Genomic DNA, 23,852 nt, shown 5'->3' with positions numbered 1-23,852 from the left:
GACATTATGAGGTAATGCCATTACCAGAGATTGGTCGGATGGTATTTCAATTTGTTTCAACTCTTAGGTCTTTTAAATTAAACAAATGTATTTTCAGCAGCATTCATTTCCCTGTCTGCTGTGTTTTTCCTGCCACGTATGTCTCCTGCCATTTCCATCCCCGCCCACCTGCTGAGCTGTTCCCACTTCCCCCGTCACCCCTGCAGTATATATACCCGCCCATTTCCACTCATTCCCTGCCAGATTATTCATTGTGCTTACGCCTTCGCTTTCCAGCCTTTAGTTCTGCCTGCCTGACCCTTCTTCAGATAGGTTTGCCTGTTTTGATTATTGCCATTTTTGACCATAACCTGCTCATCTCTGACTCGTGCATCTGGGTTCAAACCTGAGCCTTTTCACTTTGAGCTATTTATTTACTGTATTAGAACAACACTAAAATAGCACTGTCATTTATAAGCCTTTATTTTAATTATCATGTTATTGTCTCCTTTATTTCTTATTTTCAATGTATGGTATTTTCCTTTTTATTGTCTTTTTAAGAAACTCATTGAGTATTTTCACGCAGCACAAAGTGCAGCTCTGTACTGGCAAAGTGACATGTACTCGGGCACACTGACGTCTGCCCGGGGAGTAAGCTCCACGCTCGTCTTTAGGGCTGTACGTACTTACTTTTGTAAGTCACTGAAGTTATAAATCAGTTACATCAAAAAAGATTGAATATATAACTTTACTAACTGTCCTAAATATGCTCAGCACAGATATTTAAATAAAGATACACCCATCACCAACAGATGTGAAATGTTGATTAAATGTATCTTTTTGATCCAAATTTGGAAGTTCTGATTCAAATCTTAGTCAATCAGCTTAAATAACTGATATGACATGAATGAACTTTTAACTGAGATGTTGGGAGACTGATCCTGTCACATCAACGGATCTTTTGACCATCTGTTGGGAGTTGTTAGTACTGCAAAAACACACAGTCCACTCTGATTGTACAGCGCTGTTTCACAGACTCTTCGCTCACAAATGATCTTTGGCTGAGTGCAGACACTGGCTTGCAAAAGATCGCGAAAGATCACTTTGGCCCTGTTATCAAGCATCTTGTGAAATTAACGTTAATTAGAAACAGCTGATATAATCTGCAGCCGTTGAAGTTTGTCATTTTTGCCTCTAAAGTATCGAGTATCGAAAAATGCCTCGTCATTTAATAACCAATCAGCATGCAGCATGCTTCCACCAAGCTCTCATAGTGTCAGTGATTGGCTGTCTAACGTTACACGTCGTAGAGACACGCAGGAAAAACTCTACGTTACAGAGACGGCTCACGTGGTAGGAGCTGAAACATAAATAAATAAATCTGTGCCGTAATGTATATTGTTGTAATTTCTTACTATTTTTTAAAATTAGTATCTAAAAAAAGTATCGTTTAGGAAATGGTATCAAAGTCACGGTATTGGTATCGGTACTGGTATGGAATATTTTTTAACAATACCCAGCCCTAGCCAGTACTGATGTCTCGCCGGGCGCTGTATTCAGAGGAGAGGTGTGCCACTGCCAATCCAGAGCTGCAATTCAACTGGGCGCAAAGGTTGCTTGTTTCGTACTGTTCTACAATATTTCTGTCACTTTAATTAGGGAAGGTGTACCCACTCTCCAAAATCCCTCTCCCTTTAGTCACTTGACAGTGCTTTGTGCCTCACGCCTTGATTCACAAAAACAGGGCCCAGTGTCTTTGTTTTATGCCTTATGTAAATACGTAAAGCAGTTAGAATTGCATTTGAGGAGTTTGAAAGCTGTCCACTTTTAGGCGGTGTTGTGTGTTAAATAATACATTTATTTAATAAAGACAATCCAAAACACATATTAAGCACTACGTTTCTAACAAAAGCAGCAATTTAAAACATCCCATCAGCATCGATGTGTGCAAACTTACGTGTGAACCTATTTAGCACTGGGGAGTTTTCCTCATCTGAACTGTCTTCTGTAGGCAAACAGAGATGGTACAAACAGCAAGGCGGCATGGACAGTGAATAGCACAGCTCGACACAAACAGAGCAGACACTTGCAAAATAACACAGTGATGTTAGATAGCCGTTAGCACGGACATAGAAACACAGAAACAAAGAGCAGCAGCAAGGAGAGCATGTTGGAAGCTTGGACTCAGGCTTAGACCTCCTCTACATAAGGGCAAAACAGGTGTTAGCAACATGCAGCAGCTAAGTCTTTACACAATATAGGCCTTCATTAAAGGTGCTGTAGGTAGGATTGCGAAGATCCAGGACTTAGCCAAAAAATGTGAACATCGACAACTTCTTAGTCCCTCCCCCTTTTCTGCTAAAGCCCAAAACTGTTTCCTAAGCCCCTTCCCCCACAAGGGAGAATGAATGCGTGTGCATGAGCAGTGATTGACACGCAGTTAGACACCCCCCCTGGGCCTGACTGGTGCATCTGAACAGAGAGTTGTGGATTTTTGCAAATCGCACTACAGGCTGTAGGTGGGGCCAGAGGAGCCAGATGTTTTTTTTTTTTATTACCTGCTTCATTTAGTTCTACTCGAACATAGGGTCAGTTTCAGCAACTATGACAGAAAGTTAGTTTTATAAGTCTTACCTACTGCACCTTTAACATTAATCAATATCAGCTCCTCTGGATACCCTCTGGTCCATTTCAATTTAAACTACACAACACTAGATTAGACTAAATTGTTTGTTTTAATTTCTTTTCTTTACTATAAGTCTCAATTCCCACTTCCATTGTTATATATAAAGGCACAATGAGTAGGATTTCCCTAAAAAACAGTTTAGACTAAAACAAAAGTAATCCCTCTCAGTCATCACTAATGACCCATCTGTATCTGCAGAGAGAGAACCAACTGTCTGATGAATAGGGCTGGGTATTGTTCCAAAAATTGCAATACCATTAAAGTGATACCGATACCATACCAAAAGAGTACTTTATTTGATACCTTTTTTTTCTACTTCATTCGGTACCCAGTATTTGAATGGAAGCATTTAGTTGTGTAAAATGCCTCCACCTCTCCTTCCTATCCAAATGTAATTTACACAAGTACATTTTTAAAGGGTTTGAATGTGTTTGACTTCACCACACCACAGACTGTATGAGTTGTAGCTGCTGCGGTATTGGGCCAATCACATGTCGCAGTAAAGCCAAAGAACACTTGCAGTGATTGGCTGCGAGCAAAACATACAAGTCTTCTTTCTAGATATGGGTACAAAAAGTACTAAATGCATGTATCGTTTGACTGGATAAGCTTCGATGGTATTGGGTTATTTCAGTCGATACACAGCCCTATTGATGAGTAAACCGGACTTTTGTTTGGGGGTGCAATACAGCGTCTAGCCTGCTAAAAACACAAAATAAGATTTTGGATTGATTTGGAGCGGAGTCACCTGTGCACGTCAAGAAACTCCGGGAAGTCCCCCCCGTTTTACCCTCAGCTTGTTTCGCTGCTGAAAGATGCGAGTACACCTTTTGATACATAAAACGGTGGGTGTGTGTGTGTGTGTGTGTGTGTGTGTGTGTGTGTGTGTGTGTGTGTGTGCGTGTGTGTGTGTGTGCGTGTGTGTGTGTGTGTGTGTGAAACTGCTTCTGTGTTGAGCAAAACCAATGCTATGTTACAGTTTAGGCATTCAAATGGCCATTCACAGAAACCCAACATTTCCAGGACCTGCGTGTTCGACATCTTCGCTAATTTATTTGGTTTGTTCGTTGAATACAATTTTAACGTTGGACAACGCACAGAAATCAACCTAACAAGACAAAAATATGGGGTAAATATATAGAGGTAAAAATCTTTTTAAACTAAGTACTTGCTAGCTTCTCAATCCCCCATGTCATAGAAAAGTTCAAATGAATTTGCTGTTGCAGTTACCTTTGAATTAGTACCTGGAGTTACTACTTAGGACTTGGCCAATACATGCAACTTAACTGATTATAGATGACCATTATGTTGCATAATGGATTGCAAATCATTCATTGTGTTGCATTGTGTCTACTGTACAGCTGTGTAAGCAGTGCAGAGGATGAGCACTGGCAGCAGGTGGCTGCTGGGAATGTTTAGAGACACTGGCTTTAGCAGTTACCTTGCTCTGTGCTACAGTGCCACTGATGGAAGTTGCGGCCAATGAGAACAAAGCTCCTTGTAGTGTCTGGAGGCTGGCTGAGGTTCTGGACAAGGGGGAATGGTACAAACATGTCTCCAGATGGGGGACAGCTGAAAAGGTTAAAGAAACAGAGAAAACCGTTATTGTGATGTATATGTAACACAATATTGGTTTGAGTTATTAAGAATGAAGGGATGCAAGATGAATAAAGTCCCTCTACACTTGGGCAACAGGATTTTTTTTATCCCTTTTGTCTCCTGATGTGGAATATCCTTTTCCCTCTGCAATGCACTGTTGTCTGCTAACTCTGCTGTTGGTTTGTGTCCCACCTCAAACAGCCAGTAGGAGTCACTAGTGCAGCAATAAGGAAGTAATCCTTCACGGGCTTCCCACCAGGCGAGCGCTTGTGTATGTTGGATGCAAGAACAAGGTGGAGGAACTACTCACAACCCGGGAATAAAACCCTGTCTCTACGGTAGTGCTCAAGAATGTTGCCCCTGCAGCATCTGTATACTCACAGACTTCAAATTGGGATGCAATCCAAACTTTTATTGCTTGTTATCTGTCTGGCAGGGGAAAGGGAGCCACTACTGACTGGAAGAAACTTGTGTTCTATTGTTCAGTGAGTTACATGATTGTAGAAAATGTCATAGTAAATGTGTGATCTGAAGTTATCATCCAGTCTGTTGGAAATCTTGTAGCTAAGGACATTGTAAAATAAAATCAGAAGGAAAACTTGAGTCTTATTTAAGGTTGTTTTCTATGGAAGTAAATCTGTTTCATCTGATTTTGAAATTAAAAAGCCATTGAATTTCTAGCACTGAATATTTATGCATTGAAATTATGTATCTGAATTTTTTGCCTCTGAATTTTACTCTTCAAACTTACAAACAACTAATTTTCACCTTTATTTTTCTAAGTTCATAAATTAAGAATCAAAAATACAACGCATATATATTATACTATATAAATTCAGATGCAAAATACAATGTATAAAATTCTGTGTTAACATCCGGGAACCAAAGGAAAAGCAATCAATTCTAGAATCTAGATCGGGAGTTTGCCATAGTAGCAGCAGCCAACAACTGGAAACTTTTTACAATTTCGTCTGCTATTTCACTAGTAAATTCACTTTTTTTTATGGGAGAAATCAACTGTGTAGAGTTCAAATACGGGCAGTTTTACGAAAATGTATGGCCAATTGCACATTTGCTCCGATGTTGTCGGACTTGAGAAGCTCCAGTCTGACGTGACAGCCAGCTGGTGGCAGCCGGGATTGCTCGCCGGCCGGCCCGCCAGTGATGCTCACAGACCCCGCTGTCAGCTGGAAGTCTCTCAATACGATACGATATGATACGATACGATACGATACAACGATATGATACAACAATACGATACAACTCTTATTGTCAGCCAGGGCTGAAATTCTTTTTGCATCCCTGGGTACCTCATATAAGAAAGAGGGCATAGACATACATACAGACATACATAAGATGAATAACACCAAAGGACATACATGAAACATTACCACAAATGACATAAACACACAAGTAAGGAAACAAAGCATACATGTATAACAACAGAAAATGACATGACCATACACACAGACAAGGTCTTGGAGACTCGTAAAGCTGAATAAATACTGCACTGGATTTAATGTAGCTGGTTTAACAATAGGTTTTTAAGTCTGTTGTGATTGAAAGAATGAACTCTAAAGCGTCTGTTTGAAGGCAGAAGCTGATATTCTCTGTGTAAAACATGTGAGGAGTATCTTGGAAAAACAAAAAAGTCCAGGGTGCTCAAGAAGTTCAATCAAATGCTTGAAGGTGCTCTTTGGGGTCGGGAATTCAATTGAGTGTAGAGAAAAAGAAAAAGAAAAAATCCAAGGCACTCTTCTTCAGAATTATTTAAAAAGCCTTTATTTTACTTATGGATAAGTACTGGATATTTCATGATAGAAAATGTAAAAGACATTGGGAGAAGCAACCCACTCGTAGCAGCACAGACAGCCTTTCTTCAGAAATAATTTTGAAGAGTACCTTGGATTTTTTTCTTTTTCTTTTTCTCTACACGTGAGGAATAATTCGAAATGTTCCTGGCCAGTCTGAGCATACTATTATTGTGAGCTTCCTGAAAGGAGTGTGTTACAGGTGGTCCTATAATCTTCAATAGACTCATGGACACAATTATCCATTGTAAGATAAAAGGCAACCTGCAGTTATCTGCCTTTTCGGAGTTATAAAGCTCCACAAGCGATTGCGGGCGTAACGTTTACGAGCTCGCTGGGCAGCCACAGCAGGAGTCAGAGCAGTAAGAGAGCAGCGTCTGAAAGGGCAGAGAGATAGGTCTCTCTTTAACATAGCCTATGTGTAAATAATAAATAATGGCATATGTTATTTAGACTTGTTGTAGGTAGGATTGTGAAGATACAGGACCTAGCCAAAGAATTTGAACATTGACAACTTCTCAGTCCCTCCCCCCTTTCTGCTAAAGCCCAAACGGTCTCCTAAGCCCCTCCACCCACAATGGAGAATGAATGTGTGTGCATGAGCAGTGATTGACACGCAGTCAGACACCTCCCCTGGCCCTGATTGGTGCATCTGAACAGGGAGCGGTGGATTTTTGTAAATCACACTACAGGCTGTAGGTGGTGCCAGAGGAGCCAGATGTTTTTTTTAATTACCTGCTTCATGTAGTTCTACTGGAACATAGGGTCAGTTTCAGCAAATCTGACAGAAAGTTAGTTTTATAAGTCTTACCTACTGCACCTTTAAGGGGAGACACCAAAGCTTATAATTTTCATTCATTGGCTTATTTAAAACAGGGACAATAAATGTATTGCACCATGATATAGGCTATCACAATGATAATTCCCATCTGTTGTCTCTGGGCATGTAGGCTATAAGTGCACATCTATAGGCTATATAAAAAATATATTTCCACATAACACTAATGTACACCTGTAGGACAGACCAGTGTTCAGAGAGGCATTATCAGACCTGAATGACAACAGGACTCTTAAAACTTGTTCATGTTAATAGAGAAGTTTGAGCAAATGTTGACAAGCAATGTTTTATACAACCCTCGTTAAATAAAAGAATGTTAAAGAGAGACGTATGTCTCTGCCCTGTCAGGCGCTGCTCTCCCTCGCCTCTGGCTGCGGCTCTGTGTGTGTGTGTGTGTGTGTGTGTGTGTGTGTGTGTGTGTGTGCACGCGTGTGTGTGCTCCAGCTTGTAAACGTTACGCCCGCAATCGCTTGTGGAGCTTTATAACTCCGAAAAGGCAGATAACCGCAGGTTGCCGTTTATCTTATAATGGATACTTGTGTTTTGTTATTTAAACAAACGATTGAGGAAATAAACTTGTCCACGAGTCTATGGTGAGGCTTCCAGCTGACAGTGGGGTCTGTGAGCATCCCTGGCCGGCTGGCTGGCCGGCCGGCCGGCCGGCGAGCAATCCCAGCAGCCACCAGCTGACTGTCACGTCAGATCGGAGCAAATGTGCAATTGTCCATCAATTTTTATAAAACTGCCAATATTCAAACTCTACACAGTTGATTTCTAAGTTTCCAGTTGTTGGCTGCAGCTACTATGGCAAACTCCCGATCCAGATTCTAGAATCGATTGCTTTTCCTTGGGTTCCCGGATGTTAACACAGAATTTGAAACATTACATTTTGCAGCTAAATTTGGCCTGTTGAATTTGAGCAAGCTGAAAATATATTAGTTGAATTTTAAACATTGTGTTTTGCATCTGAATTTGGTATACTGAATTTTTTACGTTGAATTTTTGATTCTTAATTTATGAACTTTTGAAAAATTGTTGTTGAAAATTTGAAGAGGAAAATTCAGAGGAAAAAAATGCAGCTATATAATTTGAATGCAAAATATTCAGTGCTAGAAATTCAATGGCTTTTTAATTTCAAAATCCGATGAAACAGATTTACTTCCATAGTTTCCCCCGGACATGACAATTTGCTCAGCTTGTTTAAAGGAACACGCCGACTTATTGGGACTTTGTCTTATTCACCGTATCCCCAGAGTTAGATAAGTCCATACATACCCTTCTCATCTCTGTGCGGTCTGACACACCCACCGCTAGCCTAGCTTAGCACAGATCCTGGAGGTAACCGACTCCAACTAGCCTAGTGCTCCCAATAAGTGAAAAAATAACGCCAACATGTTCCTATTTACATGTTGTGATTTGTATAGTCACAGCGTGTACAAATAACAACGTCACATGAGACACAGCTATCTTCTAACCGTATACAAACTGGGAACTATATTCTCAGAAAGGCAAAGTGCTCCTCACTACGGGGCTTCTCAGGTGCTGCAAGCAAATCACTCCGCCCAAGTAGCAGAAGTAGCAGTGCTTTGCCTTCTGAGAATATAGTTCCCAGTCTCAGCAATAAAAGCAGTTGTAATAAGTTGTGACAAGTCAGCACTTAAGGCGGTCGGGCTTTCATTTGAAGTGTAACGGTGAAGACCCATTTTACTGCTCATTTCATACCCAGCACAAACAACTCACCTCGTCTTTTCAAATGCTTTCACTGTCGTGTCACTGGCCAGAGAGCTGACCAAATTGACAATCTCTGCTAAGATGGAAGGCAGCAGGAAGTGCGAAGCCATTTCAGCCGTGCACTGCTGAATGGAGGGGCACCCTGTTTTCCAGCAGCCAGGTCAGAAAAGAGATAATAGGTTGAAAAAAAACACGTCAGAATATAAAACCGCTCATTGTCAGAAGATGCAGTCTTTCTGATATACAGTGGCACTCCTAAGTTTATGAACCCCTGCTAAAGTTGACTAAAAAGAGGAATAAAAAACATCATCTTTTGGAAATTGATCTTAATGCCTTAATTAAAAAAATGAGGAAAAATCCAACCTTTAAGGACACCTTAAAAAAATGAGGAAAAATCCAACCTTTAAGGACACCTTAAAAGTATCGTAAATAAATAAATGTTCTTCCTTAAAATACAGGGGGCATGAGTCAGTACACCCCTATGTTAAATTCCCATAGAGCCAGGCAGATTTTTCTTTTTAAAGGCCAGTTATTTCATGGATCCAGGATACTATGCATCCTGATAAAGTTCCCTTGGCCTTTGGAATTAAAATAGCCCCACATCATCACATACCCTTCACCATACCTAGAGATTGGCATGGTTTGTTTTTGCCTAATAGCTGGTTTGCATTGAGAGATGATTTTATGGAAAGTACCTCATGCCAATCTCTAGGTATGGTGAAGGGGATGCTATTTTAATTCCAAAGACCGAGGGAACTTTATCAGGATGCATAGTATCCTGGATCCATGAAATAACTGGCCTTTAAAAATAAAAATCTGCCTGCCTCTATGGGAATTTAACATAGGGGTGTACTGACCTATGCCCCCTGTATTTTAAGGAAGAACATTTATTTATTTACGATACATTATTCATTCACAAAGAAAATTGGTGTTCTTAAAGGTTGGATTTTTCCTCATTTTTTAATTAAGGCATTAAGATCAATTTCCAAAAGATGATTTATTTATTCCTCTTTTTAGTCAACTTTAGCAGGGGTTCATAAACGTATGAGTGCCACTGTATTGTTTCGCATTCTGGTAGAAAATATGAGACTTAAATAACACTTACCAAGTTTAGCCATGAAAGTGATCCATGGCTGGCAGGTAACCTGGTAGATGGGGTGTAGAGTGCCTGCATCTCCCTCTTCCAACTGATACATCTGCCTCCTACACAGCCAAAAAACACCCATAGTGCATCAGGGCATGTTTACAGCTGGTGTAGCACTAACAGACATGAGCTCTGGGGGTTTAAAGGCTTGTTGAGCGTTGTCAGTAACAACGATTTCTAGGTCAGGGGCTCATGACACTGCTAACCCATGGTACTCAGGGTTTCGCCCCAGAAAAGTTGTTGAGCCCGGTGGCAAGTGTCATTTTTCGACAATGTCCAGCTGATGGCAGCATTAATTTAGAGCCAAATAGTTTCTGTGCCCTACATTAAGTCAGTAGCCTGGGAAAACCCTGACGAACTTCCGGCAAATTTGAGATTTGCTCTGCAAGTCAGTCTGGCCAAGAGCCCATTTCCAATTTTTTCAAATCAAGCACCAATCACAACGGTGACGATAGCGCAGCGACAGCGAGCAGCTTTTTGTTTACATTCAACATGACGGCTACCCAAGCACAGCAACCCGTTGATGCCGCTGTCGCTGCTACGTCACCCGGATCGTTGGTCTGATTGGTTGAAGGACTATCCAATGCCCCCAGAGGCATTTGAGCGCCGTCCGTTGGTGACGCCCCTTTGGAAATGAGCTGCGAATGAACCTTGCCCAGACCCACTCTCAGTTACAACTGAGGATGGTCTGGTGTCAACCAGGCTATTAAGTCAGTGCTAAAAGCTAACTGGAAATTATATATATAAAAATATGATTTCTGCTGTTTGGTTGCTGAATACAGAGTGCAGTACACTGCCCGCCCACTCACACCTCTATTCCCTCTTGGTAATATAAAAATAGTTTTAATTGCAAAAACCCTTTTGTGGTCAAATCTTTCAGCTCTAGCACCCATTGGTAATAACTCAATGCACTGATGTTACTGATAAGAGTTGCAGTTATACTCTACCTCTGGGTCTGCTCCAGCTCCACAGCCAGAGCTTTCTCCTGGCTCCACGGCTGCTTTACGTTCTCCGTCTTGTGTCTTCGTCGTGCTACTCGGCCCTCCTCTCCTCTTTCTTGCACTATGTCGTCAGTTGTCTTTGGGCTCCCGAGCTCGGATGAATCTGGCTTACTCTGCAACACATTGAAGTCACAAATAACGAATATAAGCTTTGTGTGTAGCACTGGCTCATATGGAGGAATACAGGCTAAAATGTAACCGCAGGTTTCAACAGTAAGGGTCGCCCGATGGCCCGGTGGCCCGGAGTTGGTGCTTGATGATTTTGACGTGTTTTCAACATCAAACATTGAAAGCTTTCCATGTTTGACTTTTTTTTCGACATTTTGTTTGGACATTTTTGTTTACATTTTTTGGCGTATTTTTTCTCCGAAGTTTGACAATTTTTTCCACAAAGTGTAAACTGTAAATAGTAAAGCTGGCAAACAATACATTTTAAGCTGGAACATGATAGTCAAACACTATTAGTAAGCATCATAATTTAAAGGACAATTCAAAAACCTTTCTTTTAAAACTCAAATGGTGACTACCTATTGGCTTATAATTGTTCAAGACATTTTGGTCTGTTGGTGTTAGATTATTAATGTTAAACAGGCAGTGAGTATCAGTAATGTACAGAAAACACTGAATAATATCATGAGGTAGGTGCTTTCTGTTGAAGTTATTATTTCAGTCAGCAAATTTAAAGAAATCACAGTGTCACTATAATATTAATTTAACCCAGTTATACAACTCATTTACAATAATACGTCCATGCATATTGTTTTAAATTGTAATGTAGCCAGTGATTAGGAAACACAGAGTTCCACGATGAAAGGCTTCCTCAGGAGGAACTGACCTGAAGTATGTCCCAGAAGCTGCGGCGGGTGCTCTTGCTGGTGGGTGTGGTGGACTCGGGCGTGGCGGTCCCTGTCCCGGGCGTGCTCCCTACAGACTGGGTTAAGGTGATAGGAGCAGGGCAGCTTTTGAAGACCCGGGAGCCACTGCTCTGCCTGGGGCTGTCCTTCACTTCCTTCACCTCGGGCAAAGGAATCAGCAGCCCTGAAGACACATTTTAAAAGAAAGAAACAAACAACAAGGCAGTTAGATCCAAGTCAGGGTTGTCCCTGTCATTATAAGGTTTAGCTGCAGCAGCCAAGCCGAATAAATGTAACTATGAAGACTTTTCTCAGATCTAATGATGTAGTTGGAATTCTCTTCTTGGAAACGTTTTTTTCTTTAATTTAAGCTTTTTGAGTGTTATTTATTTATGATCTGCTCTAGCTTTGCCAACGTTTCAGACACAGATATGCTAGTAATAAAAAAGGTCTAAAATGATGTGAAAAAGAGACACAAAACAACCCCAAAGGAAACACAAATTACCAAAAAGAGACACAACACGACTACAAAGAGACGCAAAAACCTAAAAGGAGACACAAAATGTATAGGGAAATTGCATTTTTTCTTTTTTTTTTATTAAAAAATAATTACATTTTCTTGAGGAAAGACGCCTTAACCCCCCGCCAAATACACACACCTAAGTCTTCCAAAAAGTGAGAGAAAACACTGTAAGTTCATTTGAGACTGTGTATTTTACCAGTAAAGAATGAAAGAAGAGAGCTTTGGTAAATAGTGAGTTGATCTTCCTTAGTTTTTTTTCACAAGTTCACAACTTGCACTGTAGACAGATGGACATGTGTGTGATTTGCCTGTGCAGAATGAAAATAACTATATTAATATTAAAAAAATAATATAATAAAATTAATTAAAATAAAGAGATTTAAAGGTCCCATGGTATGACAATTTCACTTTATGAGGTTTTTTAACATTAATATGAGTCCCCCCAGCCTGCCTATGGTCCCCCAGTGGCTAGAAATGGCGATAAGTGTAAACTGAGCCCTGGGTATCCTGCTCTGACTTTGAGAAAATGAAAGCTCAGATGGGCCGATCTGGAATCTTCCCTTTATGACGTCATAAGGGGGAAAGGTTACCTCCCCTTTCTCTGCTTTGCCCGCCCAGAGAATTTGGCCCGCCCATGAGAACGAGAGAGACATCATGTCTTGCAAACGAGTGAAGCATAGCAGTTGGTCAAGGCCACACCCCCACCCTCCACCTTGCCCCCCCTCTCTCCTCCTCAATAGCAAGCAGAGAAAGGGGAGGTAACCTTTCCCCTTATGACGTCATAAAGGGAAGATTCCAGATCGGCCCATCTGAGCTTTCATTTTCTCAAAGGCGGAGCAGGATACCCAGGGCTTCTTTTTAGTGAAAAGGTTCAGCAGCGTGACAGACATATGGACACAAACTCAGTGCTTTAGTTTACATTAACTGCGTTGAGCTCGGGTCGGGTTTGGACATGAAAAAAACAGAATCTATCTCTCTAGTTTGGGCAGAAAAATGTGGCCCGAGCTGCAGTTCATTGTCACTATCATCGCTCCCATGCTCTGGTTCCAGCGGCTCGTCATGCTCGATGCCAGCTGGCTTGCTAATTGGCGCCATCAGCTGTTGTGAATGTTTACTGACATAAAAGTACCGACCCCGAATGTAAGACAATCTCACGTTTTTCAGACGTATTTATATTTGGGTCCATACGGTCAGGGTTCAAAATTAACTTTTTCATCCACCAGCCAAATGGCAAGTGAATGTTCGAATTTTACCAGCCATTCAATAGATTACCATTGTTTCTTTGGATGGTAAGTGAAGCAAATCTACCAGCCACTTGCATATTTTACCAATATTTGGCTGGTGGATGGTGCTAATTTTGAACCCTGCATACGGTACATGTTAGTCATTGATTAAGAAAAAAAACTACGGGAGGTTTTTTTTTGGTGAGGAAACATACGCTGAAAAAAAAATATGAGCTCACCTTTAGCCTCTTCTCTCTGAGCTTTGGTTGCTGGGCAAAGCACCCCCAGACACAGAGGATTGGGCAAGACTTTCAGCTCCATGACGACATCACAGAGCGCGTGGCGCAGCGCCCCCTGCAGTTTATCGCTCAGCTGTAAGGGGCTGACGTTGCCTTGTTCCCAGATGTCAAAGCGCACATACAGCTGTGGCTCTGTTAGAACACAAGCAGACACAATGGTGATTGGCAGCTTTAACACCTTTGACTCAGTACTCCCACACATTCACATAAAACCAACTGGATAAAAATACTGTAAGACTGTAATGACTCTGCACCAAATAATATTGTTTCAGTTCCTAAAAGGGGATCAATGACATCTGGAAAATGTTTAGAGAAGGGCTGCACGATATGAGGAAAACGTTTCTGAATATCGCAATTACGATATCACTTGCGATAAATAAACAGATATTAGAGTGAATTCAATTCTGCTGCTTCCAGTATTCTGCTTAAGTACAACAATTTGCTGGTTGAATTTAAAACAAATGAAAGGAAATAATTTCCAACTTTCTTTAATTGAACAAATTGAACACTGAATTGAAAAAAAGGCAGCACTAAAAAAAAGAATGACAGTTACATTTTAAAGTGCAGTTTTCTACTGATATTTTCTTTCTTTCTTTCTTTCTTCTTTCAACTAATACAAAAAATGTGTCTTTCGCGATAAGTCGCAGCCGTTTACAATATGTACTGTATATTTTTGATATCTATATACAGTTGATATCGCGATGGCGATAAAAAAAACCAATATATTGTGCAGCCCTAGTTTAGAGTAGTTTTAAAATAGATAAAGACAGGACGCCCGGATAGCTCAGTTGGTAGAGCGGGCGCCCATATATAGAGGTTCACTCCTCGACGCAGCGGGCCGCGGGCCCTTTGCTGCATGTCATTCCCCCTCTCTCTCCCCTTTCATGTCTTCTGCTGTGCTATCCAAATAAAGGCTGAAAAATGCCCCAAAAAATAAAAAATAAAATAAAATAATTAAAAAAAATAGCTAAAGACAGGTTAGTACTAGGGCTGCTTGATATGAGGAAAATATGCAATGACGTTGAATATCGCGATAACGATATCTTGCCATATATAAACAGATATTAAAGTGTTCTCAGTTCTGCTGCTTTCAGTATTCTGCTGAAATACAACAAACTGTTTGTTGGATTTAAAACTACTGAAAGGAAATCATTTCCAACATTCTTTTATTGAACAAATTAAACATTGAATTGGATATAAAAGACATGGCTAAAAAATGAATGCAATTCATTTCAAATGCAGTTTTCTGCTGATATTTTCTATCAACTAACACAAAAAAAAAATCTAGTGTCTATCGTGATATGTCGCAGTTTTTCGCCATGTGTTTATTGGGCCAGTTGATAATCGCGATGATGATATATATATATATATATATATATTTATTATATATATTGTGCAGCCCTAATGAGTACATATAGTGGGGTTATTAGGGTTAGTGTTCTGGGGGGGAGAGCGTCAGGAATCAACATTCAATTTAAATGAGGAAGCAGCAGTGTGAGTCTGCTGTGTGAAATGTGGTCTTAATTTTACAGTAGGTCAGCAGTACTGACTTGAAGTTATTTATCATCTCTACCATGGTGTCATTTCTTTCCCAAGCATCACGATTATTCTGACTGTGATGTATTAATATTTAAAACACAAGTCAAAGATTATCCACATCTCCCCTTGTGTCAGGCACTCACACAGACCTCGCACACTTCATTCGTACAGTCGGATACAAATATCATCTTTAGAGGGGTAATGAAAAATAATACTCATGTTTCCGATATGGAAATAACTGACAAACTAGATATTATGAAGAATTGCCGTTGCCACTTCTGTCCTCTGCTGCTTCCTTCTTACGCTTTTCATCAAAATTCCACATCATGCAAACTTATAATATTTTGGGTAACCTTCCATTAATATGTTTTTAAACAGTATACAATAACAAATTTGGGGACATGCATTATGATTGTCACTGAACAGTAACGTTTTAACTAATAAAACCCACCATTTGAGGATAGCGATATTTGAAATGCCCCAAACCAAACAGCTGGGGTCTTATTTATCACTTCTCTCCTGTTGCAACACTGACAACACAGTATGGCTAACACTTTATCAAGACAATTATATTAATGAGCCCTCAGAACCATGATTTAATGTTGATTTATGGCCCTGTGATGCAGTGTCACATTGACAAATCTAGCCTCCAGGAACAACAATCTCTTCATATTACACAGTTGTATTCATTTACCAGGAAGATTTACTCGTTCATTTTTAGGGGCTTTTAATATTTAGACTTTAAATTGAATAGCCGGACTGTTACCCATAACGCCGCTTGACATTTTATGACTGTAATTAATCCATTTCCAAATTAGTGCAGTTTATACAATGAAATGGCTCCCGGGAGTCGGGGCCTACTTACTGTAACCTTGTAAAAAAAAAAAAAATTGTAATTCTAAAAGGGAAACTGCACTGATTTGACATGTGGATTTGCAGGAGCTTTTGCAGAGTCTGAGAAAATAAACCTGAAGATGTCATTAATGCAGCGTGGGCTTGGACGTTTTAAGACGCCACTTGGTATTAAAGGACAAATTCGGTGCAAAATGAACCTAGGGGTTAATAACACGTGTACCGAGTCGATCGTTGAATTGATCGAAATATGTTTTCATGCTAGCATAATGAGGGTCCCTACATATAAACCGAAGCATTGAGAACTTTGTAAGTGTACACGTAGGGACCCTCATTATGCTACCGTGGAAGTGTGGTGCTCTTTTGAGCCTTGTTAGTGGTGTAGAAACAGTGATTTCTTTTTACTTTACCCTCTGCCCCGACGACTAGCGTTATAAGCTAATTAGTGGTTTGCGCTAAAACTGGTCACATTCGATTAGCATGAAAACATATCCAAGAGAACGGTTGACTCGGTACACGTGTTATTAACCCCTAGGTTCATTTTGCGGCAGATTTGGCCTTTAACATGTGATCTGTATCTGGATATCTTATTTGGATCGGTGCATATTTATTCAGGTGTAAATGTAGACAGCACATCAGAATCAATCAGATCACCCAGAGCACATTTGAAGGCAGCCTGTCTCACAGTGGGATCTAATCACAGCCAGGTATAAATGACATGGGTACAGTCTGACCACATTCTCAGAGCAACGGAAAACCAGAGTCAAATTCCTTGCACCGGTACACATACTTGGCCAATAAAGCTAATTCTGATCCTCTCCCTGCATTGGTTCAATAGGTTTACTTTTATAGTACCATACCTTATTATTAGGGATGGTAATTGCATTCATGCGTGAATATGGACCTTCATTTTTGCTTCATCTTGCGTTTTCTTACATTCAAGGGCATTACTGCGTGAAGGCACCCATTAATTCATAACCCTCATGTCATCAGTAAACTGTTCACGTTTACCAACTTGACCAGTGTATTTAGCTTTATACAGCGCCACGAATGGATCAGGCCCAGGGGGAATTTGCTATTTAAATGACGTTGGCGCTGGACGGGAAATTGACAACTGCTTCGGTCTTAAACTAGCGGAGACACTTGCGTCGCGCTTTGCGCTGCGCTGCGCCGGGTGCAAGATAGAGCCCATAGTCTGGCCACTATCTAACCTGAACCAGCATCAAGCATATCACAACCCAAATTAGGTTTACCGGTACCTGAGCTGATTTTGATGGAGTTCACTTTACCCACAGCGGTCAGCTCATCAAAATGGTCTGGATGAAGGGGCGTGGAGCAGTTCTCGGGTCTCTGCAGTGCTGCACAGTCCGGAACTGGAACCTGAAGGGGACGACCATGGACGTCCACAAATGAGAGGGCGATGCAGGCGATACCTGAAAGAGCAGGGGGATATGTTCAAATGAAATCTAGTCTCCATTAGGTTTCCAACTCCTACCCGCCGAGTCACAAATCATTTGCTTTTGTTCAAAATTATCCAAGGAGCCTTGACAGTGAAGCAATTTTTATTTCAGCCTCGGGGTTATTAGGCAAATATCCATTTGTATAACTGGAAAATATAATATTTGGTTTGAATTGCCATGTCTGTCACCTCATCCTTTAGTTTTGTTACAGCAGAATAGATTTAATATGAGCACAGTAGAACCTAACAGTGAAATTGGGAGTCTGTATATCCATTTATTATCCTTTGATCCTTCAGTTCCTCATCACATTTCAACTGTGCACATGCGTTACAATAGCGTATAGTTGCCCTATAACACTGGATGTGTTAGCTTTGACATGCTGCTGGGTGTTATTTAGGGATAGACCGATTATCGGCCCTGGCCTGTTATTGGGCCGTTCTTTTTTGTCAGTTTGCAACTTATCTGTATCGGCGTTTTATTTGCCTGGTAACCGATAAAGTTAATGAATTAAAAAGTGGTCTACTTTGGCTCGGCTACAGCTCTGTGTCTGTCCCTCTGCTTCGGTTTCACTCACCACTGAGTCTGACTTAATGTCCCGCCCACAACACTATCTGACTCTCTGTTACTGGGTATTATGTTGAAAGTTTCTCATTTATTAAATAATCACTTAAAGCATTTAAACAAAGTTTTGTGTTGGAGTTTGTAACATTCCAAAATCTTAATTTTGACCTAAAGATTTTAATTTTCACTGTAAATTCATATTGGTTCCAAATATCGGTTATCGGTTTCATTAACTACTAATAATAGGTATTGGCCCTGAAAAACCAGTATCGAACGATCCCCTAGTATTATTACACATAATAGGTAGGAAGCGCCATGCATGCCATCACAGGCAGGAGAGAGGAGACACAGATGCATTTCAGAAATACTTTTTTGCCATTTCTAACAAAACATGCCATAAAGGAGACGTGCCCATTTTTTCTAGTTATTCATTATCGTATATATTTCACCAAAATGATCACATATCACATATATCCATTAACAATGAGAGGGAAGCTGTACTGTTACAGAAACTTTCCAAATGTAATTACTAGCACAGAAACCCATACAGATTACTGAAAGGCTGGTAATAAAAGTAAATTAAATTGAATGTGCACAAGTTATTAAAACTTTAAATTGCATCAACTTCGGCACTGGGCAGGAACTGTTCACACCGGTTTCGTTTTTCCACGTTGCATATGAACTTTTTAAAGGGGTGGGAGGGGTCAGCCACAATCTTTCCAGCACGCTTCAGAGTCCTGGTGGCGTATAGGTCCTGGAGCGGCGGCAGATTGCAGCCAATCACCTTCTCAGCTGACCGAATGACACGCTGCAGCCTGCCCTTGTTCTTGGCAGTGGCAGCAGCGTACCAGATGGTGATGGAGGAGATGGAGGAGGTGAGGATGGACTCAATGATGGCTGTGTAGAAGTGCACCATCATTGTCTTTGGCAGGTTGAATTTCTTCAGCTGCCGCAGGAAGTACATCCTCTGTTGTGCTTTCTTGACGAGGGAGCTGATGTTCAGCTCCCACTTGAGGTCCTGGGAGATGGTAGTTCCCAGGAAGCGGAAAGACTCCACAGTGTCGATTGTGGAGCCACAGAGGGTGATGGGGGCAGGTGGGGCTGGGTTCTTTCTGAAGTCCACAACCATCTCCACTGTCTTTAGAGTGTTGAGCTCTAGGTTGTTTTGCTTGCACCAGGTCACCAGGTGGTCAGCCTCCCACCTGTAGGCGGACTCGTCTCCATCAGAGATGAGTCCGATGAGGGAGGTGTCGTCCGCAAACTTCAGAAGCTTGACGGACTGGTGACCGGAGGTGCAGCTGTTGGTGTACAGGGAGAAGAGCAGAGGAGAAAGAACGCAGCCCTGGGGGGATCCGGTGCTGATGGTCTGTGAGTCGGAGACGTGTTTCCCCAGCTTCACATGCTGCTTCCTGTCAGACAGGAAGTCAGTGATCCACCTGCAGGTGGAGTCAGGCACACCAAGCTGGGAGAGTTTCTCCTGAAGCAGAGCCGGGATGATGGTATTGAAGGCAGAGCTGAAGTCCACAAACAGGATCCTGGCGTAGGTTCCTGCGGAGTCCAGGTGCCGGAGGATGTAGTGGAGGGCCAGGTTGACTGCATCATCTACAGACCTATTGGCTCTGTAGGCAAACTGCAGGGGGTCGGTGATGGCTTTGAGGTGTGAAAGCACAAGGCGCTCAAAGGACTTCATAACCACAGAGGTCAGGGCGACGGGTCTGAAGTCATTAAGTCCTGTGGTCCTTGGCTTCTTGGGGACAGGGATTATGGTTGAGGTCTTGAAGCAGGCTGGCACGTGACATGTCTCCAGTGAGGTGTTAAAAATGTCTGTGAACACTGGAAACAGCTGATCAGCACAGTGCTTCAAGCTGGATGGGGAGATAGCATCCGGTCCAGCAGCTTTCCTGGGATTCTGTCTCCTAAAGAGTCTGTTGACGTCCCTCTCGTGAATGGAGAGAGTCGTCACTGACGTGGGAGGGGGGGGTGGAGGTGGAGGGGACCTTTAAGGAGGGCATTGGTGGGGGGGCCCAGGACCCTGCTGAGGTGGGCGAGGTGGAGGTGATGCACAGTGGCTGTAGCTGTAGGGAGGTGTCGTGGGGGATGGTGTCAGGACTGTCCTTTTGTCTTTCAAATCGACAGTAGAACTCGTTCAGGTCGTTGGCTAGGTGTCGGTCATTGAAGGAGTGGGGGGTTTTAGGCTTGAAGTTGGTGATCTGTCTAAGTCCTTTCCAGACAGTCGCAGAGTCGTTAGCTGAGAACTGGCGTTGGAGCTTCTCAGAGTACCGATGTTTAGCCTCCTTCACTGCCTTGCTAAATTTGTACTTTGACTCTTTAAATCTGTCTTTGTCCCCACTCCTGAACGAGTCTTCCTTAGCCAGCCTTAACCTTCTGAGTTTGGCTGTGAACCAGGGTTTGTCATTGTTGAAACTCACCCTGGTGCTTGATGGAACACAGCAGTCCTCACAGAAGCTGATGTATGACGTCACAGCCTCTGTGTACTCATCCAGACTGTTGGTAGCAGTCCTGAACACATCCCAGTCAGTACAATCCAAACACGACTGGAGATCCTCCACAGCCTCACTGGTCCACTTCCTTGATGTCCTCGCTACAGGTTTGCAGAGCTTTAGTTTCTGCCTGTAGGCGGGGATCAGGTGGACCATGACGTGGTCAGAGTGTCCCAGTGCAGCACGGGGGACGGCGTGATAAGCATCCCTGACTGTGGTGTAACAGTGATCCAGAATGTTCTCCTCTCTGGTCGGGCATTTAATATGTTGTCTATATTTAGGGAGTTCATGAGTGAGGTTCCCTTTATTAAAGTCACCAAGGACAATAACTAGGGAGTCCGGGTTGGTCCGCTCCACACATAGTATCTGGTCGGCAAGCATGCGCTGCGCGTCCTGCACGTTGGCCTGCGGTGAGATGTAAACACCGACCAGAATGAATGAATGAAAATGTGAATGAATGAAATTTCCGTTACATTAGGTCGGCCTACACAACAGTTTTAGAACAAGCTATTTAAATTCATATATGTGCAGCAGAGCCAGAGGTGACACAATGTTTCAGCAAACTATTTCAATAATAATTGGCACTCCTTTGCGAGCGTTCGCATCATTTTGATGAGCAGCCAATGAAATTAACAGATTGGAATTCAGGCCTAGTTGCAAAGACAAACGCAACAGCACCGCTGGGTGGCATAAAACAAACACAAGTAAATGGAATAATGGCAAATATGTGTGTGACAATCTTCAACTAAAATTCATGATCGTGACAGCCCTTTGTGACAGAATTGTACATTCAAGTAGAAAGGTCCCCTCTTCTGATGCCAGAGGGGCTGCTAACAGGTGGCTTTTTGTGCACAGGGATGGTGGATGGACAGCTGCGCCGGCCATGGTATTCAGATGGATCTGCCTATCAGACCAGTGGGGACATCTGAGCAGATACTATGTGGCTGGCAGTAGCTCAGTCTGTAGGGACCTGGCTCTGGAAGCGGAGGGTTGGCCGGTAGCTAGAGTTTGAGTTTATTGAATTCATGCTCACAGCTAAACAACTGAATGAAAAGCAGAATTTACATCAGTTTAGAAAAATATAAAGTCTAGCCCTATAAAAATAAATATACATAATTACACAGTATTACACAGTATACATTTATACTCACATACAAACAACCATCCAGTTATAAACCATTGATATGGTCTATGTAAGGGCCTTAAAAACAGTTAAAAAAAAAACAATAATACAACTATAGTATAGTACAACTTGATGTACAGCACATGCACAGCCAACAGCAAACTCCAGAGACTTCAGCTAGTTGTAGAGAGGTGTCCGTTCACATCCTTGGCACTGCCGAGGTGCCTTTGAGCAAGGCACTGGACCTGTAAGTGCTCGGAGCGCTGACTATATGGCAGCTCCTTCGCTCTGATATCTCTCCAGAGCAATGCATGTGCATGTGTGTATTGCCAGCCATTTAGTAGCAGCTTAAATCCATGTCTGTCCAGACTCATAATATAAGAGACTTTGAAGGAATTTAATAAAGAGGTATTAAGTGTATTTTCTGTTGAAATGGAAGTTCAGAAATATGCTGTCTTTACTTAGAGACTATTTATTTTATTTTTTATTGTTTTACAGATGACTGATAGCTTTAGACACATTGTGCAACAACAATCACCTGAAGCTCAATATCAGCAAACACAATGAGCCTGTGATGGACTAGCAGAGGAACAGGATAGAACACAAAGCTGTAGCCATGACAACAGACAATGCTTCAAATATGGATGTTACTGCAAAAAAACTACAAATTCTAAAACCTGGATGTTTCACACACACACACACACACACACACACACACACACACACACACACACACACACACACACACACACACACACACACCTTCAACCGGGCAGCACAGAAGATATATCCATTCACCAGTTTCAAGAGGAGTGTCACCAACTCAGTATCCGACCAAACCGTCTCTCCTTCTGTTCCTGAGTTATGACGTTGAGTAATGGTCAGAAAACTTCATGAACTTCAAAATCTAATCAGTTCATCCTTGAGTGCAACTGGACTATACACACACACACACACACACACACACACACAAAAGAGTGCGGATCTAGCCGCATTTTTCTGACCGAGGCCGACAGGGCAGTAACCGAACCCGGCCCAAGCCCGACAGGCATTAATATATTTATGTCCGAGCCCGATACAGTTAAAATCGCATTTTTTTTCTCATACTAATGACACATGTACGTTTGTTTGTGTGGAAAGCCCGCTTTTATTAAGCAACTGTAGGGCATTCGGAAATGTCAACAGATGAGCGCATCAGCGCACACGGGGCAACAAGCGACGTTAATAAGCCGCTTAATTTAAAATGTTCAATGCCTTATCACGCTGATGTGACCGAGCCCGACCCGAACCCGAAGTTCGGGTATCCATCCTCTAACACACACACACACACACACACACACACACACACACACACACACACACACACACCAAGGCAACTCAAAGATGTATGCAGTTTTTAATAAACATATAAGTTGGGGGAAGCCTTAACAAAAGGAGGTACAGCACTGCAAAGAAATGCCATTAGGAAAAAAAGGCCAAGAGCAGAGCACATGGGGGCCAGTAGCAGCATGAAGAAGAAGAGGGGGGTACCTTTAAATTGAGAAGGTGGGAGGAGTTGCTGAACCAGCTCCGACATGGTACCTGGGCCCACATTAAAGACACCCAGAGAACAGCATTAGGAATGTACCAATATAATTAATTCCCTTCCAATCCAATTTAACCAACACATTCTCACTCCCAATGGGTCGGGACCCCTTTGGCGTGAATTCTTCACAATTGTGTTGACAGGCACTGTTGCCTCACAGCATGAGGGTCATAGGTTCAAATCCTTATAGGACCTTTGTGTGGGGCATGTATTTTTGTGAGAATCCCTTAATGTGTTTTGGTTTTCTTACACTTCCACCAATTGCCCATCAGTGGATCTTTTGGCCCTGTGATACACTGATGACCTTTTGACAATGTGTCCCTCCCTTTTGCCCAGAGAATAGAAAAGCCAAGGAAAGAGAGTGGATGGATAAACTCGTAAACTCATCATGAACCAAGTACCAATACCATTACTATGTTTTATGAATCAAAATCTGAAACCATTATTCTGAAATGACTGGGGAACTGGCACTGGAAAGGTACAGACCTCCGCCAAGGCCATGCCTTATCTTGCAATGTTTAACGAAAGTGAAGTATAATTTGT

The 23,852-nt window shown here is 42.0% G+C and overlaps 1 protein-coding gene across 7 annotated transcripts in view; it reads right to left on the bottom strand.

Moving 5' to 3' along the window:
- Positions 1-23,852, bottom strand: part of szt2 (SZT2 subunit of KICSTOR complex) — a 164,016-nt gene that overhangs the window by 38,968 nt on the left and 101,196 nt on the right. For 3 of the 7 annotated variants that reach the window (XM_031311751.2, XM_036007498.1, XM_036007500.1), the window contains 9 exons: positions 23,255-23,305; positions 17,339-17,512; positions 13,629-13,820; positions 11,625-11,827; positions 10,736-10,902; positions 9,750-9,847; positions 8,654-8,786; positions 4,107-4,237; positions 1,937-1,984 (listed from right to left, as the gene is read on the bottom strand). In XM_031311751.2, the coding sequence (XP_031167611.2) occupies positions 1,937-1,984; positions 4,107-4,237; positions 8,654-8,786; positions 9,750-9,847; positions 10,736-10,902; positions 11,625-11,827; positions 13,629-13,820; positions 17,339-17,512; positions 23,255-23,305 (1,197 nt within the window). The remainder of the gene's footprint in view (positions 1-1,936; positions 1,985-4,106; positions 4,238-8,653; positions 8,787-9,749; positions 9,848-10,735; positions 10,903-11,624; positions 11,828-13,628; positions 13,821-17,338; positions 17,513-23,254; positions 23,306-23,852) is intronic. The other 4 variants (XM_036007501.1, XM_036007499.1, XM_036007496.1 and 1 more) reach the window with 3 other exon arrangements.

This window comes from Sander lucioperca, chromosome 11 (genome assembly GCF_008315115.2).
Source record: "Sander lucioperca isolate FBNREF2018 chromosome 11, SLUC_FBN_1.2, whole genome shotgun sequence".
Lineage (NCBI taxonomy): Eukaryota > Metazoa > Chordata > Actinopteri > Perciformes > Percidae > Sander > Sander lucioperca.
The sequence above is the reverse complement of the archived record's forward strand: the minus strand, read 5'-3'. Positions and strand labels throughout refer to the sequence as shown.